The sequence below is a fragment of the Bos javanicus genome, chromosome 29, assembly GCF_032452875.1.
Source record: "Bos javanicus breed banteng chromosome 29, ARS-OSU_banteng_1.0, whole genome shotgun sequence".
NCBI lineage: Eukaryota > Metazoa > Chordata > Mammalia > Artiodactyla > Bovidae > Bos > Bos javanicus.
In genome coordinates, this window is record NC_083896.1 from 29,743,430 (window position 1) to 29,759,874 (window position 16,445).

General features: G+C 41.9%; 1 protein-coding gene across 6 annotated transcripts in view; it reads right to left on the reverse strand.

Moving 5' to 3' along the window:
- CDON (cell adhesion associated, oncogene regulated) overlaps positions 1–16,445 on the reverse strand; it is a 99,323-nt gene that overhangs the window by 24,143 nt on the left and 58,735 nt on the right. For all 6 annotated transcript variants that reach the window (XR_009734536.1, XM_061406367.1, XM_061406365.1 and 3 more), the window contains 5 exons: positions 13,312–13,515; positions 11,062–11,243; positions 10,104–10,209; positions 5,117–5,239; positions 987–1,208 (listed from right to left, as the gene is read on the reverse strand). Coding sequence is in view for 5 of the 6 variants with exons in the window: in XM_061406367.1 (XP_061262351.1) it covers positions 987–1,208; positions 5,117–5,239; positions 10,104–10,209; positions 11,062–11,243; positions 13,312–13,515 (837 nt within the window). In the remaining variant the exon portion in view is untranslated. The remainder of the gene's footprint in view (positions 1–986; positions 1,209–5,116; positions 5,240–10,103; positions 10,210–11,061; positions 11,244–13,311; positions 13,516–16,445) is intronic.

Genomic DNA, 16,445 nt, shown 5'->3' on the forward strand with positions numbered 1-16,445 from the left:
AGCGCACTCTCACACAATCAAAGTCAATGACATCAGAACCATTTAGAAAAAGACCCAAAAGATGGCTAGCTCTTCCAGTCTGGCACCACCATCACCATCTCCACCACTTCTCACCCTGCCCATCTCTTGGAAGGCAACAAGGTGATAAAAATAAATCACTTTTCCCCCCTGAGCTGTTCACTAAAAAGGGACCACAGGCAGGAACCAGCTAAGAGCTGCTGAGCGCTTATCACTGCTGGGGTCTTTGCTTTTGTATCATCTTTTTACTCTGGGGCCATAGAGGAAACTGAAATACTTCCTCCCAGCAGAGACTAAAGCCTCTGATCTGACTGTCCTCTTTTATAATAGCTGGGGGAAGATGAATGGTAAGAAGGTGAGGGGATGAAAAAAGAGGAAAGAAAAGGGAAGAGGGTTCTAGGTTATATGTTTTACTGCAGCGCCATCACTGACAGCTCCAGAGCTCCTGGACACGTCTTGGGGGTGGGACACCACTCTGGAGCTATTTTGGTACATGAAGCACCGAGTCAGGAGTGTGGTGTCTTCATCTGTGTCATTCCAGGACAGTAACTTAGAACAGTCTTCACTAGCTTCCTTTCCATCATGCCTTTTTCATTCCTTGTTGACAAGATCTGGAGCAGTACGGAGGGGTTCCTGCAGCAATTCCAAAGCTCCACGCTTCAAGTCCTCAGCCTCTTTGGTGGTCCAACGCCACCAGAGTTTCCTAGCACTGAGTCAGCTATTTACTTAGAGACCTGCTTAGTTTGGGCTTTGCTGTTTATTTCTCCTGGGCAATTTAATTTGATGCTCCACTTATTTTGGCTGACAGCTAGCACCATCTTAAAGTCATCTCCACGAATGAAGAGCATCTGATGTGTTCTATCCCACAACACTCATGCACAAACGTGTTAGAAATCAATATTTATTCTGACAATATTTTTCTACCCATCTTTAGAAAAAAGAGAAGGAGACACCGATGAATGGCTTACTCTGTATGGTGCTCTGCTGGCGGTTCTTCCACAGGCACATGGCAATGAAGGCCATTAGAATGAGCACCATCACACCCAGCACACAGCCCACGATCAGGTACAGCATGTCACTGCTCCTGGTGGGGCTGGCGGCAGGGCCCACGTTCCCTCCACTCCCCGAGGAATTCGGAGGGGTGCTCAAGTCTTTGATGGGATACTCAGAAGCTCCAGGGACCCGTTTCACTAGTTGAAAAACAGAAAGGAAAACATGATGTCAGGGTGAAGACAGTCTCTACGAAATGGTTTACTCTCCGAAGGAGGTCTGGTTAGGAACACGAGCCAGTCTGTTTACACTTGTGACTGAGATGATCTGACCACCAATGAGTCACAAAGAGGGCTCCAAAGCTTAAAAGTCTAATGTGCCAAGGTTTTAGGCCACAAATTCTAGAGAAAGCATCAGATCAGAGACACAGATGCACTTGGTCTAACCCAAACTGCTGTATGATGATCTGCTCAATTGTACTGGCAGAAGGCTCCCAAAGAGTTGAAATAAAAATATTTTAACCTACAGATGGGACAAAAACTCCTTTATGTCTGACACACTTTGAGCTGAATGAGACTCACGATTACATATTTTATGCCTTTTGCCTGTAAATCACATTAAAAGCCATGACTTTGAACTACTAGAACAATTATATACAATTCCAAAAACTGCACACATAATACTAAACATTGCAAAACCAAGAACTCTTGAGGTCTACGTAAACATAGTCCTTTTACCTAATTCACTAGTATTCTGGATAATGGCAAGAGCAAAAGCTAAAAACAGGTGGCACATAAACCCCACTTTCTCTGTCCCCAGAAAAGATGCTCTCAATGCTCTACATGTTACAGAGAAGCAGCAGACAGCACAATGGTTGATGGCCTGGTCTCTGGAACCAGACTGTCCGTCCGGGTTTCTATCCTGTTCCACTGTTCACCTCTTAGCCATAAGACTTGACTTCCATAAACCAGTTTCTGCATGTGGAAAATAGATATAATCATACCAGCTCCATCATAAGGTTGTGGTGAAGAGTAAATGAGGGGACTTCCCTGGTGGCCCATTGGTTAAGAATCTAATTTCCAATTAGAGGACGTCGGTTTGATCTCTGGTGAGAGCTGGACCATAAAAAAGGCTGAGCGCCAAAGAACTGATGCTTTGAAATTGTGGTGCTGGAGAAGACTCGAGAGTACCTTGGACAACAAGGAGATCAAACCAGTCAATCCTAAAGGATATCAACCCTGAATATTCATTGGAAGGACTAATGCTGAAGCTCCAATACTTCAGCCACCTGATGCAAAGGGCCAACTCATTGGAAAAGACCCTGATGCTGGGAAAGATTGAGGGCAGGTGGAGAAGGGGGCAACAGAGGATGAGATGGTTGGATGGCATCACCGACTCAATGGATATGAATCTGAGCAAACACGGGGAGACAGCGGAGGCCTGGGAAGCCTGGCGTGCTGCGTCCGTGGGGTCACAAAGAGCTGGACACAACTCAGTAATGAAACAACTGAGAACTAAGATCCCACATGCCACGGGGCAACGAAGCCTGCAGGCCCCAACTAGAGAGAGCCCTCGAGACGCGACTAGAGAGGTCCACATGCTGCAGGGTCTATCACACGACTAGAGAGCCCATGCGCCACAACTACTGAGCCCGTGTGCTCCAGGGCCTGCGTACCACGACAAGAAAGAGAAGCCCGGGCAGCACACTGGGAAGCCATGTGCCACAGCAAGAGACGCCCTCGCGCACTGCAACTAGGGAAAGACTTCACAAGCAGACCCAGAGCCGCCAAAACTTTTTAAAAAATTAGAATAAATAAATAAAGTCATAAAAGAATAAATGAGTTAATCCGTGTAAAAAAGCTCTCGGCTTACAGCCTGGCATGTGGTAGCGTTCAATCAATTTTGTTACTGTCATTAGTTACTATTCTACATTTCTTGTTACGGTTCCTAACTACTTACAGGAGCAGAGTGATCTTTAAAAACAAATATTACATTGGGGTTCCATTTTCTAGCAACTTCAACTCTACAGAACAGGGCTGGAAATCAGTCAAGGAGAGGCTGCCTTTCAAAGGAAAGAGCTCTGCAGCATTGAAAGCTAGAAGAATACCTGGCAAAGACTCTAAAGGAAATTTCTACTTTGGGTGGTATGTTGGATTATACAATTCTAAGGTCCCTGCCAATTCCTAAGACAACAAACAAGTTTCTAAGGCAAAATGGATGTTACAGATTGTACATGAAAGACCACAATTACTCATAGGGAAGTTCTTCAGGTTTGTTCACTCCTCATTTACTCTGAATTTATTCATAATTCCACCAAGCTTGATGAGCGGTTGCCAACCTCTCGCTGAACTTAAAAACTTTTGCAGTGGGTGAGATGGTCCCATGGACGTGAATGAGAAGAGAGAGCCAAGAACATGACATGAGCAAGTTAAGGGGCAAAACAGAAAGAGAAAGCAGAGAACTAAACAAAAATCACGATGGCCTACAATCTTGAACAGTGGGGGGAAGTGGCTGGCCTCCAACACTGTGTCATTCCCGAGAAAACTGTACGGAATTACGAAGATAAGATAATCACTGTTCACAATAAGAACCTTGAGTCATTTCTTTAAAAAGGTGAACTCATGCATCCAGCGTTCTACTTAAACAGGCTGGGGATTGTGTAATACATTTCAGAAAGTCATTCAGCGTGAACGGTTAAAATTTTATTTTTTTAGATTTTTCGTTTTTTTTTATGTGAACCATTTTTTAAAGTCGTTATTGAATGTGTTACAATATTGCTTCTGTTTTATATTGCTTCAGTTTTTTTGGCCACAAGGCATGTAGGATGTTAGCTCCCTGACCAGGGATCAAACCTGTACCCCCTGCATGTAAGGCAAAGTCTTAAACTCTGCACCGCCAGCGAAGTTCCAATTAACATTTTAAAGAAGGTTTTTGCTTTTCTCTCATCCGAAAGTCTATAGCTGGAACCTTTGATTCCCCAGCCGAGTCGATTAATGATGTGTACTATAAGACTATTAAAAACAATACAGTTATTACATTGTTGTCTCTGTTTTATGTTCTGCCTGGCTAGATTCTTAAATGTCTTGGGAGCAGAGACAAGAAATTTCATTTTTATGTAATTTTGTTCTGAGTTTCACAGCATCTGGAGGCAAGTAAGAAATGTTCATTAAACAGTGTCCAGTACAAAAAGGTACTCAAATATATGCTAAACAAATGAAATTCAAGGTTAGTCTACAGGTCTGTGTGTATAAACGTTTAAATGTGAATTTAACATGTGGGTTTTGAAGCAGAAAGACACGTGATTCAGAATTGAACGATGAAGCTGAGTCTTGGCATATGAATTCAACCTTTCTGAGCCTCAGTTTCCACTTCGGCTGCTTCTGTTACTCAAGTGTGGTATCTTCTGTTTTCAACAATTGTAGTATTTTACAGCTAATCTATGTCTGCAAGCAGTTGAAATCTTATTTTAGAATTATCGACTAATTCTGAACTTAACTACTACACTTAACTGAACAGGTAGGTAGTATACATATCTGTCATTCAAAAACCACTTTAAACATAGGTAGCGCCTTCTCTTTAACTTTTTTGGGAAAGTATTCTAATTCTCTCAGCAATCTCAGAAATTAGTCAGCAAATATTTCTATTCCTTCATAGAGGACCAAAAAAAAAAGGGGGTTGGGGGGAAGTGACCTACCCAGAGGCATGCAGAAATTTACAATGAATACTTATCTAAACTACTTTTAAGGCAAGTTTTCTAGCCCAGGGGTCCTCAACCTCCAGGATCTAATGCCTGATGATCTGAGGTGGAGCTGATGTAATAATAATAGAAATAAAGTGCACAATAGATGTAATGCACTTGAATCATTCCAAACCACCTGCTCACCTCCCTGGTCCATGGGGAAACTGTCTTCCATAAAACCAGCACTTGGTGTCAATAAAGTTGGGGATCGCTGCTCTAGCTGACATAAGGCTAGAGTGTTGAGACAGTGGATATACCTAGAAAACAGTCCAAAGTATCTATGGAAACACATCAATAGTCAGAAGGAATCCAGAGTTCAAAATCCTAGCTCTGTCCAGGGAAGAACCACTCATTCTCACCCCTCCCTACCTTTCGTTTCACAGATCATCACGTTACTGAACTCGCTCTCTCCTCCTTCGTTGAAACACTGCATTTTAATATCATAGGAGGTTTCTGGCTGCAGGTGGCCAATCATGTGCCACTGCTTTGAACCTAGAAAGGAAAAATAGATGATAAGATTTAAATACGCCACAATCTAAACAACAGAGTCAATAAAATCATTTAGTAATTTCAAAATGAAGTTGGAGCAGGTGCCATCACCATATAGTCAGTTTGAGCAATAAAAATGTCCTTATACTTTCAGCGATACATGACAGATGAATAGCATTTCTATTGCATGGTATGAAAAGAAATGGTAAAGAGAAGAGAGAAACTGAATTAAAGCTAAACCTGTCTGTGGGGATTCAGACTTTGTTTCATTACAAGTAATTAGTAGTAAGTCTTTCATAAAATACATATTAATTTTCTGCATAAGTTAAAAGAAAACCCTCAAGTCCTTTGATCCCATACTTCAGCGAGCAAGTCAACCCACTCTGTTCATCCACCAGAAAGCAATGCCATGTATGAGGTCAGAAAACAATGTCTTACCCAGAACAAGTGACCATTACAAGACAGACCTCAGCAAAACTCTCAGTTCCACTCTAATGGGACACAATGTGTGCGTGTGTGTGTGTGTGCATGTGCGTGCTCAGTCATGTCTGACTTTTTGTGACCCGTATGGACTGTAGCCTGCCAGGCTCCTGGGTCCGTGGAATTCTCCTAGCAAGAATACTGGAGTGGGTTGTCATTGCTTTCTCCAGGGCATCTTTCTGACCCAGGCATGGAACCCGTGTCTCTGTGTCTCCTGCACTGCAGGCAGATTCTTTATCCCTGAGCCATCAGGGAAGCCCTCCAACATATAAATGAATGCTCAAACAGCAAAATCTACTCTGGGAAGCTCTTGGCTACTGCTCCCGCCATTTCTTTCCTTTGAATCTGGGTCTCCAAACCACACAAGTAAAGAATGAGGCTGTGATCCGTGGCACACAGCCAGCATTTCATTTAGAAACACTTCTAAACTGAGCAACTTCAATATAAATCACTCTCTGTTTTTACTTCCGTGGACCTGTGACAAATAATAAACAGGGACACGTCTGCCAGACTCAATGAACTCTTCAAGCACCTTTAATCCTTCTCAGAAAATACCTCTTCAAACTGTTTTCACTATTTCTTAGAAACTCAACTATACCACCAACTGATTTAAGAGTCAATTAAAGATAGAGAAGGAAAAAAATAAATGAAACAAAACCACACACACAAGTCAAATCGACTTGGCTGACAGAGCCAGTGGCTCCGGGATTCTTCCTGATTCAACACAGACAAAAACATCCCGACCTGGAAGCATACCCCTTTCCAGGCCACCGATACAAAGCCCCTCATTCATATTCTACAAGCCCCATATTTTATAAGGAAGAGAATCTGCTTGCTTTAGGATCAAAGGACTACGAAAAACTCACAAGTGGGGAATTCTAGGCCCCATTTATAAGTGTAAAGAGGATTCTAAAAGAAACTTGACTCAAAATCTACTTGAGATAAGAACAGATCCATTTTTAAATTCCAAAAGCTTTGCTAAAAGACTCCTACTTTTTTCTCTATCTTTAGTTCTTTCCTGGTCCAGCCCCCGACTCACTTAACAACATTCACTTGAATAATTATGACACTAGATTTGAAGTTTTCCTTTCATAGCACTAGTAAAAATGGAATTAAACTAAGCTTCTGATAAGTTACTAGTAAGAGAAAATGAACTAATACATGTCGTATTAGAATAATATCCCATTGTTATTGAAATTATTCCAATTATAGAAAATATCACCAGAAAGGTTTTACAGATCATTGACAAATAAGACACCTAAGTGTTATTATTAGGTTTAAAATCAACCAACCAGCATGCTGTTTGCTCAGCAGTTTTTTTCACCAAGAATGTTTTAGAAAAGGTAAAAAATGAAAGCACAGGCTTAAAGATCAGGATGACACACTCTGATTTACTTGAAACTGAACTTAATTTACAAGATTAAAATAATCACCACAAACACACTGGTATGTTCAAAACGTTTACAGCTTATCTAAACGTGGAACTTAATTCAAAAGGTAGGGTACCAGTATAATTGCTCTTCTCTTACTGTATTCTTTAACAATGTAATTGCGTTTCAAAGCTTAAACAATTTTGAGTTGATATACGTAAGTAATCTAAAACTTTAAAGAAAACTTGACGTAGAAAGGATAAATACTTCTGTTTCTCGGCTCGGGAGAGCAAGCCAATAGTTTCCAACTGCCACAAAAAGAATTTCAAGTGCATAAACTTGAAAATAAGGAATAAGCAAATTACACAGCACAGTGAAGCCCACTTAAACAGCTAACTGCTCTATTATGTTCATAAACAAGTTCTCGTGAACCACAAGGCAAAGCTCACATGTACAGATGCTGGTAAGAGAAACAAAAGCTCCTTTAGAGGAATTTCCCTGCTCCACACTCCACAGGCCAACACTCAAGTCTGTAAACGTTCAAAGATTTAGCTAGAGAATATAGAAAGTGTTTCTCAGAGGATTTCTAGAGTTGAACCAGGAAGGGGAAGGGAGGGAGTGATACTGATGGAGACAGAGAGGGAGGTTTGTTTTATTTATATTTGGCTTATGTAGAACAACCTTCTCACGAAAGTGTAACCTCTCTCAAAAGAGTTTAAAACTAAAAACCAGACACCTCCACCTGCCTAACCCAGACAAAACTAACATGAAGACTGAGCCAGGACTACAGTGTGGATCGGTCACTGACAATGCTATTTCCTTTCATGAACATGCATATGAAAAAGTACCCATCACTGTAGAGATGAAAGTTCACACACACAGGCCACAGTTGTGGGACCAGCACCCGGGTGAAGTACGTCACACACAGGCCACAGTCATGGGACCAGCACCCGGGGGAAGCACGTCACACACAGGCCACAGTCGTGGGACCAGCACCCGGGGGAAGCACGTCACACACAGGCCACAGTCGTGGGACCAGCACCCAGGGGAAGCACGTTGGGACCAGCACAGCACGCACACAGGTCGTGGGACCAGCACCCGGGGGAAGCACGTCACACACAGGCCACAGTCGTGGGACCAGCACCCGGGGGAAGCACGTCACACACAGGCCACAGTCGTGGGACCAGCACCCAGGGGAAGCACGTGTTCCTGGCCCCCCACGGTCCCCTCATGCCCTCTCCAGCCACTGCCACCTCCAGGAAGCTACCATCCTGACTTCACTGAATCTTTTTTGCCACTAACAATGATCTTTCCACACTTCCCCAATTCTTTATGAAGAAGGCAGGTTTGGGGAACTCATTTCTTTCCTACTTTTCCAGATTAAGAAAAGAGAAACAATCACTCTTCCATTCAAAAAATATTTAGGGAGCACCTACTCTGTGCCAGGTATTAAAACTTAGATAACAAATTTTTCATCATATCACAAAAATAATGGATGCATCACATCACAAAAGTAACGGATGAACAATAAAAAGAAAACCACAATATTTAAAGAAACATCATGCCACCTATTAAAAGTAATTTATTATAAGATTACTTACAACAAAAAAACTATTGGACGTTGAAAAGTCAGAGGAAAGTCACCTTGGCTTGGCACAATTTTTTGAGATGATTCATTAGGAAATTAATACTTCAAAAAAAAAGAATCTTAGAGTGAAAAAAGACCTCAGAAGAAGCCTTCCTCCCAAAGCAAGAATCTGTTCCAACTTAGCACTGAGAAACAGGTATCCAGCTTCTACTGAACACCTCCCAAATTGGGGAGTTTATTATTTTGTGAGGGGACCCACATCAGAGAAATATGGTATGAAAGGGTTCTTCCTCACTCGATTTCCTTCTAGCTGTCCTCCCCCAACAGACTGAGTACCTCTTCCACATTCTAATCCTTAAATACTTGAAGACAGGACTTTCCTGGTGGTCTAGTGGTTAGGAATCTGCCTGCCAATGCAGTAGACACGGGATTGCTCCCTCACCCAAGGAGATTCCTCATGCTGTGAAGCAACTAAGCACGGCACCACAACTACTAAGCCCACAAGCACCGAGAGCCCGCGCTCTGCAAGAGGAGAAGCCCCCACGACGAGAAGCCCGCACGGCGCAACTACAGAGCAGCCCCGGAGCCCATGCTCTGCAAGACGAGAAGCCGCCACAACGAGAAGCCCGCACGGCGCAACTAGAGAGCAGCCCCGGCTCGCTGCAACTGGAGAAAGCCCAAGCCCAGCAATGAAGACCCAGAGCAGCCAAAAAAAAAAAAAAACAAAACTTGAAGAAAGCTGTTCTGCTGCTGGCTATCATAGATGTCTTTTTTCCAACCTGATCATCCTAGACACTCCATTATTCTTTTCTGGGCTCTGAGCATTCACCCATTCATTTACTCAATAAATACCGAACAACTCAACAGTGTAGGGCTTGGGATACAGCCGTGGGAAAGAAGGCCCTCTGCCGTGAGGAGAGTAACATTTAGTGGGAAAAGCAAATGTTAAGCAAATAATTTCCTATACACACACATATGCAAAACTGAACCAAGATGCATACTTGCAAAATCTCTTCAGTTGTGCCTGACTCTTTGTGATCCTATGGACTGTAGCCTGCCAGGCTCCTCTGATCCTATGGACTGTAACCTGCCAGGCTCCTCTGTGCATAGGATTCTCTAGGCAAGAATACTGGAGTGGGCTGCCATGCCTTCTTCCAGGGGATTTTCCCGACCCAAGGATCAAACCCGTCTCCTGCAGCTCCTGCACTGCAGGTGGATTCTTTACAGACTGAACCACCAACCCCTCATTCTTCAAGGGTCCATTGTATTAAACTGGACAAATTAACTTTCTTTGGAAAAAATTCAAAGTAGTAGCATATATGCCATTTCATTTTTACTCTATTTTCCCTGGGACATTTTTCATAATATTTATAAACCCTCTCCATCCAAAACTCTCTTATTAAGACTCTAGCTTGTCCACGGCACTTACCTTCTACAATATCCCTCTTGTAATCACTATCATTGTCACTATCTGTTGGCCGGTAATAGATATAAAATCCTTGAATGGGAGTGTTATTGTTACTCGATGGAATGTACTAGAAAAGACAAGCAAAGACTTGTCAAAGACAAAAATAAATGTAACTTTTACATCCATTAAGATTTATTTATCTGTGTGGCAGTATTTTTTGAGCTTCATTTTATAGAAATCCTTGATAGCCATTTAAAGTTTAATTTAAAGGTATTCAAAGGGCTAAACAAAAATAAAGCACTATGTCTCACTAGGCTCAAAGACAAAAAAGTACATTGGGCTCAAAAACAATAAAACATGAAATGGTGATTGTGTTAATACTTGGATGAGAGCTGAAGAGACAATCATTTTATTTTTAGCCCTGCCCCCTGAGCCTGGATGGGAGGGCAATTGGGGGGAAGAATAGTTATATGTGTATGTACAGCTGAGTCCCTCTGCTGTGCATCTGAAACTATCACACTGTTGATTAGCTACGAGTGTGTGTGTGCTAAGTTGCTTCAGTTCAGTTGTGTCTGACTCTGTTCAACCCCATGGACTGTAACCACCAGGCTTCTCTGTTCATGGGATTCTCCAGGCAAGAATACCGGAGTGGGCTGCCATGCCATCCTCTGGGGGATCTTCCCAACCCAGGGATTGAACTCACATCTCTTATGTCTCCTGCTTTGGCAGGTGGGCTCTTTACCACTAGAACGCCACCTGGGAAGCTCTAATCAGTTAAACTCCATTATAAAATAAAAACTAAAACAAAATAAAACAAAACCTGCCCCTCTTATAATATATGCTCTTACACAAATTTGTGGCCCTCAATTTCCTCTTACTTAAAAGTTCAAAAATTTCCCATTCATAGTATCATGTCCTGATATTAAACTAACATGGCCACATCAGAAACTTTTGTCATTAGAGAAGATGTTTTACTTACCGTCCACTTTAGCATGATCTGAGTATCACTGACAGCTTCTGTGTAGGCGATGTGAGGTCCAGTTATTGGACGGTTAGAAAAGCGATTGGGGAACCCAGCCACCTGATACGGACGAGAAGCTGAACTCCGAAAACTCTCACCATAATGGTTGATAGCAATGACCCTAAATTTGTATGTTGAACCTTTCGAGGGAGGGAAAAGAAAAACAGAATTTAAGGGACAATATTCAAAATACAACAATCATACTTAAACATCTCTCTGCAATAACAACGACACGCTCTAAAGCCTAGATAGTAAATAGATTTCAACCCACTTGTCACTCTGGTATTGCATGCGTTCATTGCGTGTGTTCAAGATTCCAATACCTTACTGGGGGTCCCTGGGAGAGACAGATGCTGTTCCTCATGGAAAGAAGCCAGGAGAGAGGAGGAAAGAGCACATTTCTCTTTCAACATCCTGTTCTAAAGTCATACCCATCAAATACAGGACTAGCTGGTGGTGATGATGGTGGTGTTTAGTCACTAAGTCGTGTCCCAGTCTTTGCAGCCCCATGGACTGCAGCCTGCCAGGCTCCTCTGTCCGTGGGATTTCCCAGGCAAGAATACTGGAGTGGGTTGCTGAAACTATTGGGTTGGCCAGAATATTTGTTTGGGTTTTTCTGTAAGTACATAGGAAAAATCCGAACGAACTTTGTGGCCAACCCAATAGGGTTTTTTCCACTTTGAAAGAAACAACTGAAGCAAAGTTTAACACAGGGAATACAGCTATGAAGAGGCACTGTGTGGCTAATCACAGATGTCACTCTGCTCCCTCTAATAAGAGGAGAAAGATCAGATTTAAGCTACAACAGAAGGTATTTGTTTGGCTTAGATATTAAGAACTTAAAAAAAAAAACAAAAAACTCTAAGGATTGTGAGTTTCTGAAAATCTGAATCTAAAGAATAAATTAGACCCCTAAAGCAAGTTTCCCCAAAGCTCAAAAATAACCCCTGAGCTTCTGAAAACAGTCTTTTCTATCTATAAAATGTTACTTAGCTTTGCCCATATTTAAAACTGCCACCCTCTCCCAACTGTACCTACATATTCCTGAGCTCCTCCTGTTACCTGTCAGACAAACACGGGTTTTTGCTGCTAAAGTACATTTAAAAGTCCATCAACAAAAACAGTCATGAAACCCAAACAAACAAAAGTAAATAAAGTTGATTTGTGATTAGTGCTTTCTTCTTTTATGGGTTGTTTCATATATTAGGGGGTCTGGATGGGCTTCCCTGGTGGTTCAGATGGTAAAGAATCTGCCTGCAATGCAGGAGACCTGGGTTTGATCCCTGGGTTGGGAAGATCCCCTGGAGGAGGGCATGGCAACCCACTCCAGTATTCTAGCCTGGAGAATCCCCATGGACAAAGCAGCCCGGTGGGCTACAGTCTGTGGGATCACAAAGAGTCAGACATGACTGAGCGACTAAGCACACAGGGGTCTGGAGAAGCTCCCCTGATGCTGAAACAAAACTTAACAGAACAAAGAGGTGCTGAATGTTGTCTCATATCCATAAAGCAAAGTAGTGGGTTTAACCATGCTAAGATGCGTCATCAGATCAATTGTACTCAAATAACAAGCAATTTCCCTCTTAAAACATTCATTCATAGCAGAATACACATACATACACACACACAAAGATGTCACCACAACCCTACTTCCACTCAATTGCAGTTAGAAATAGTCTAAAGCCCAGAAATAAAGACTAGGTTAAGTCAATCATGGTATACTTACACAGTAGATCCACAGTTATTAAACACTGAAAAATTTTCTGAAGAATTGTTAATTATGATATAACATGGGAAAAGGGGGGTCACAAGACAATATTTATGGCATGATCCCAGTTTGTATTAGAAAGGAAAAAAGACTAGAAAGAAATACAACATAATATAAACAATGGTTATCTCTAGATGGGTGGGTTTGGAGTGACTATTCTCTTTTTATATTTTGCTTTCAGATACAATTTTGCTTTTTATACAATAAGCTCACATTACTTTAACAATTAGAAGAATATATGATTATTACAAATATGTATTTAGGGATTTCCCTGGTGGTCCAGTGGTTAAGACTTCCCAATGCAGGGGACACAGACTAGATCTCTGGTCAGGAAACTAATATCCTGCATGCAGTAGGCATGGTCAAAAAAAAAAAAAAAGACGAATATGCATCTAAGGTCAGCACTGCTGGCCTAAAACAAAATGTTTGAATATTACTACCTGGCTCTAAGCTACGAACTTCCACAGAAAGCTTAGAAGGAGGGATGTCTTCAGCCGCCACCAGCCAATCACTAGTCCTCATCCGTTTATATTCAACCTTGAAGGCAGTGATTGGAGAGCCCCCGTTCGCCCGAGGAATCCATGTGACGTAGACAGACGTCTCTGACGCAGTGGAGATAGTAGGCCGGTCAGGTGCCTCTGGGACTGAAAATGGAAACATTCATTTCGATAACCCTCAGCATCAGAAACAAGAATTACTCAAGTGAACTAAAAGGGATAAATCCCCAACATCACTTTACTAAAGGCTCTGCACCAAAATTCTTGCCAGAGTTAATAACATTATGACTTTCTTTCTGTCCTCTGAAAAGTTAATGTGCAATGAAATAGAGGAAGTAGCAGGAAAAGTGAGATAATTTATAAACTTGATAAGTATCTCTGAAAATCCGAAAGTTAATGAGTATGATGACTGAGGCATGCTAAAACAATATAAGTAATTATTACTTGGTGCTTCAAGTCTGACTGTGGTAATAATTTACAGTAAATTTCAAAACGATGTGTTATTTAAATGGTTTTCATTATCCAACTGAGCTATAGAAAACATATTCAGCCAATAGTCTATAGATTGTTCTGTTTATTAGCTATTATGATCATAGCCTGTCAATAATCAGCAATGTAGCTATTACTACTGTACGTATCTTAACACATTCAAGGCTACAGGAATGCTAGTCTGAAAAACAGACTGCAAGCAGTAAAATAGAGATAAACCGAACCAGTAAAATCAATCCTGATAAAAATGGGAAGGGAGAACCACTGCTTAGGATGAAAGCAGGAAGACACATTCACAGTTAAATAAAGACAAGTGGTATCAGGAAACAGATGATCCACGTGGTCATCCACGTGAACCCAACACCTGGCAGCTCTCGGTTAGCATGGCCAAGAGGAGGGATGTTTCCAGCCCACAGACGAGACGGTCTCGATTCTGTGGCAGGTGGAAACCTCAGGAGGAAGTTTATCAGCCATTCAAACTGTGTAGCCAACACGTGTCCCTAACTGCTGGCCAAGCAATCTGGTGGTTATAACTGGCTTCCCACCCGGTCCCTACAGAGCAAGGGTGTGGACAGAAACAGCCTGGGCTGTACAACAGTTTGGAAGTTGTGAACTGCCACCCACTTTACAGCAGTCACCTGAGAGCTTTTTAAGAATGAGCTGGTTATCAAGACCGACTGCCCTTCCACACGCTCACTGTCATGTCTCTAGAGCTGGAACAAGGAGGACCAGCTCTGGACCACGGTTCCATTGTTGTCGTTTTAGTCGCTAAGTCATGTCTGACTCTCTGCAACCCCATGAACTGTAACCTGCCAGGCTCCTCTGTTCATGAGATTTCCCAGGCAAGGATACTGGAATGGGTTACCATTTCCTTCTTCAGGGGATCTTCCCAACCCAGAGATTGAACCCATATCTCCTGCATCAGCAGGTGGATTCTTTCTTGCTGAGCCACCGGGGAAGCCCCCATGGTTACATTACTTCAGTGAATTACTCAGGAAGCCCTGTCTCTGTCTAGCCTGGGTCTGGCCTCCACCAACACCCCTCTGTCTCAACATCTCTTCAATCTGAATACAAACACATAACAAAATAATGTTGCATATGGTGCCTGTATGAAGGAATTCGTGGCATTTTAAAAACAAATTGTTTAATGGATGAAAAGATGAACACATTCAAAGCAGGCAACTTGGCATGATACTTACTGTATTCCTTTCAAGTTAGAAAGCAATGGAAACAGAACGAATAGAAGTTAGTGAATTTCTCTTTTAATACGAAGATAACTGAACAACTTCCTCTGTTAATTCACATGAGGTTAAAACTCATAAAGAATACCACAGACCAAGTAGAAAAAGAACGTTATTAGGGGAAAGTCCCTAAAGAGAAGAATACCATCGATACCTAAAATAAACAGCATGTGAAAGGAGATAAAGAATACTGCTCTTGGAGTCTTAAATATCTGACCACCACTCTCTGGGTGACCTTAGGCAAGTTCCACAACCCCCTTGAGTCCCAGTTTCCTGATCTGTAATATGCTGATGCTCCCTTCCTCACAGGGTTATTGTGAAGATTAAATAAATCCTTTCTTTAGGGTTATCTCTGCTTGGATAACACCAAACTCATGATTGCCAGCACAGAATCCATAACCTTCAGCAACAAATTCTTATCACCTATCTTGGTAAATGGTTCAAGTTGCCCAAGTCACCGTATTTCTCGCTTTCATTCAGTGAGGATTCAGTTCCCTTCATCTCTGGTCTGTGTCCTTCCCCATTCACACTGTCACTATCTGTATTTCCAAGCCTCATCTGATGCCACTCCCCCATTCCATCTCTAAAATCTTCCAGGCTTCTTCATAGCTTTCAGGGAAAGACTGAATCTTTAAGGACATCATACAAGGCAACTGCTTTCCTCCCCCACTGTAGCATGATTCCCCATAGTACTAAATAAAAATCTCTGAATGTCTAAATGAAATAGAACATATCCTTCATCTGTCTCTGCATGAGAGGTCTCTGCCCAGAACCGTTTCTCCTGCTTCTTCATTCAGCTATAACATTCTTGCCTTTGAAGCTCAGCTTAGGGAACATCTCTTATTGCCAGCCACTGGGCCTCCTTCCTATCAAGGAAGTGATTTAGGTAAATCTCATGAAATGTTTGATTCCAAGGCAGAATCAAAACCATCGTTGCTGGTTGATCTATCCTCCCTGCTATATTGGTATTGGTTTAGTTGTCTGCATCATCTCCTATACTGTAAGCCTCTCCAAGGGCAAGATTTATTTGATCTCTGCTGCTCCAGCATGTAGTACTGCGTGTTAGTTCATGAGGTTTTTGTTCTTCTGATCTCAGAGGCGAAAGGACTCAAGAAAAAGCAGCTCATGATACTGAAAATGCAGAGGCATTCCACAGAGGTGTTCAAATGTTATGACTTGCTTCTGTCTGAGGCCAACTCATAGACTATAAAAATAGGGAAGAGAAGCTTGAAAATTCTTAGAGCTCAGTAATAAAATGTTAAGCCTTCCCTAGATCACAAAAAGCACATTATGTTGTAACAGGAGAATTCATGTATGATTAAATACTAAAAAGAAGTCTTTTAAAAA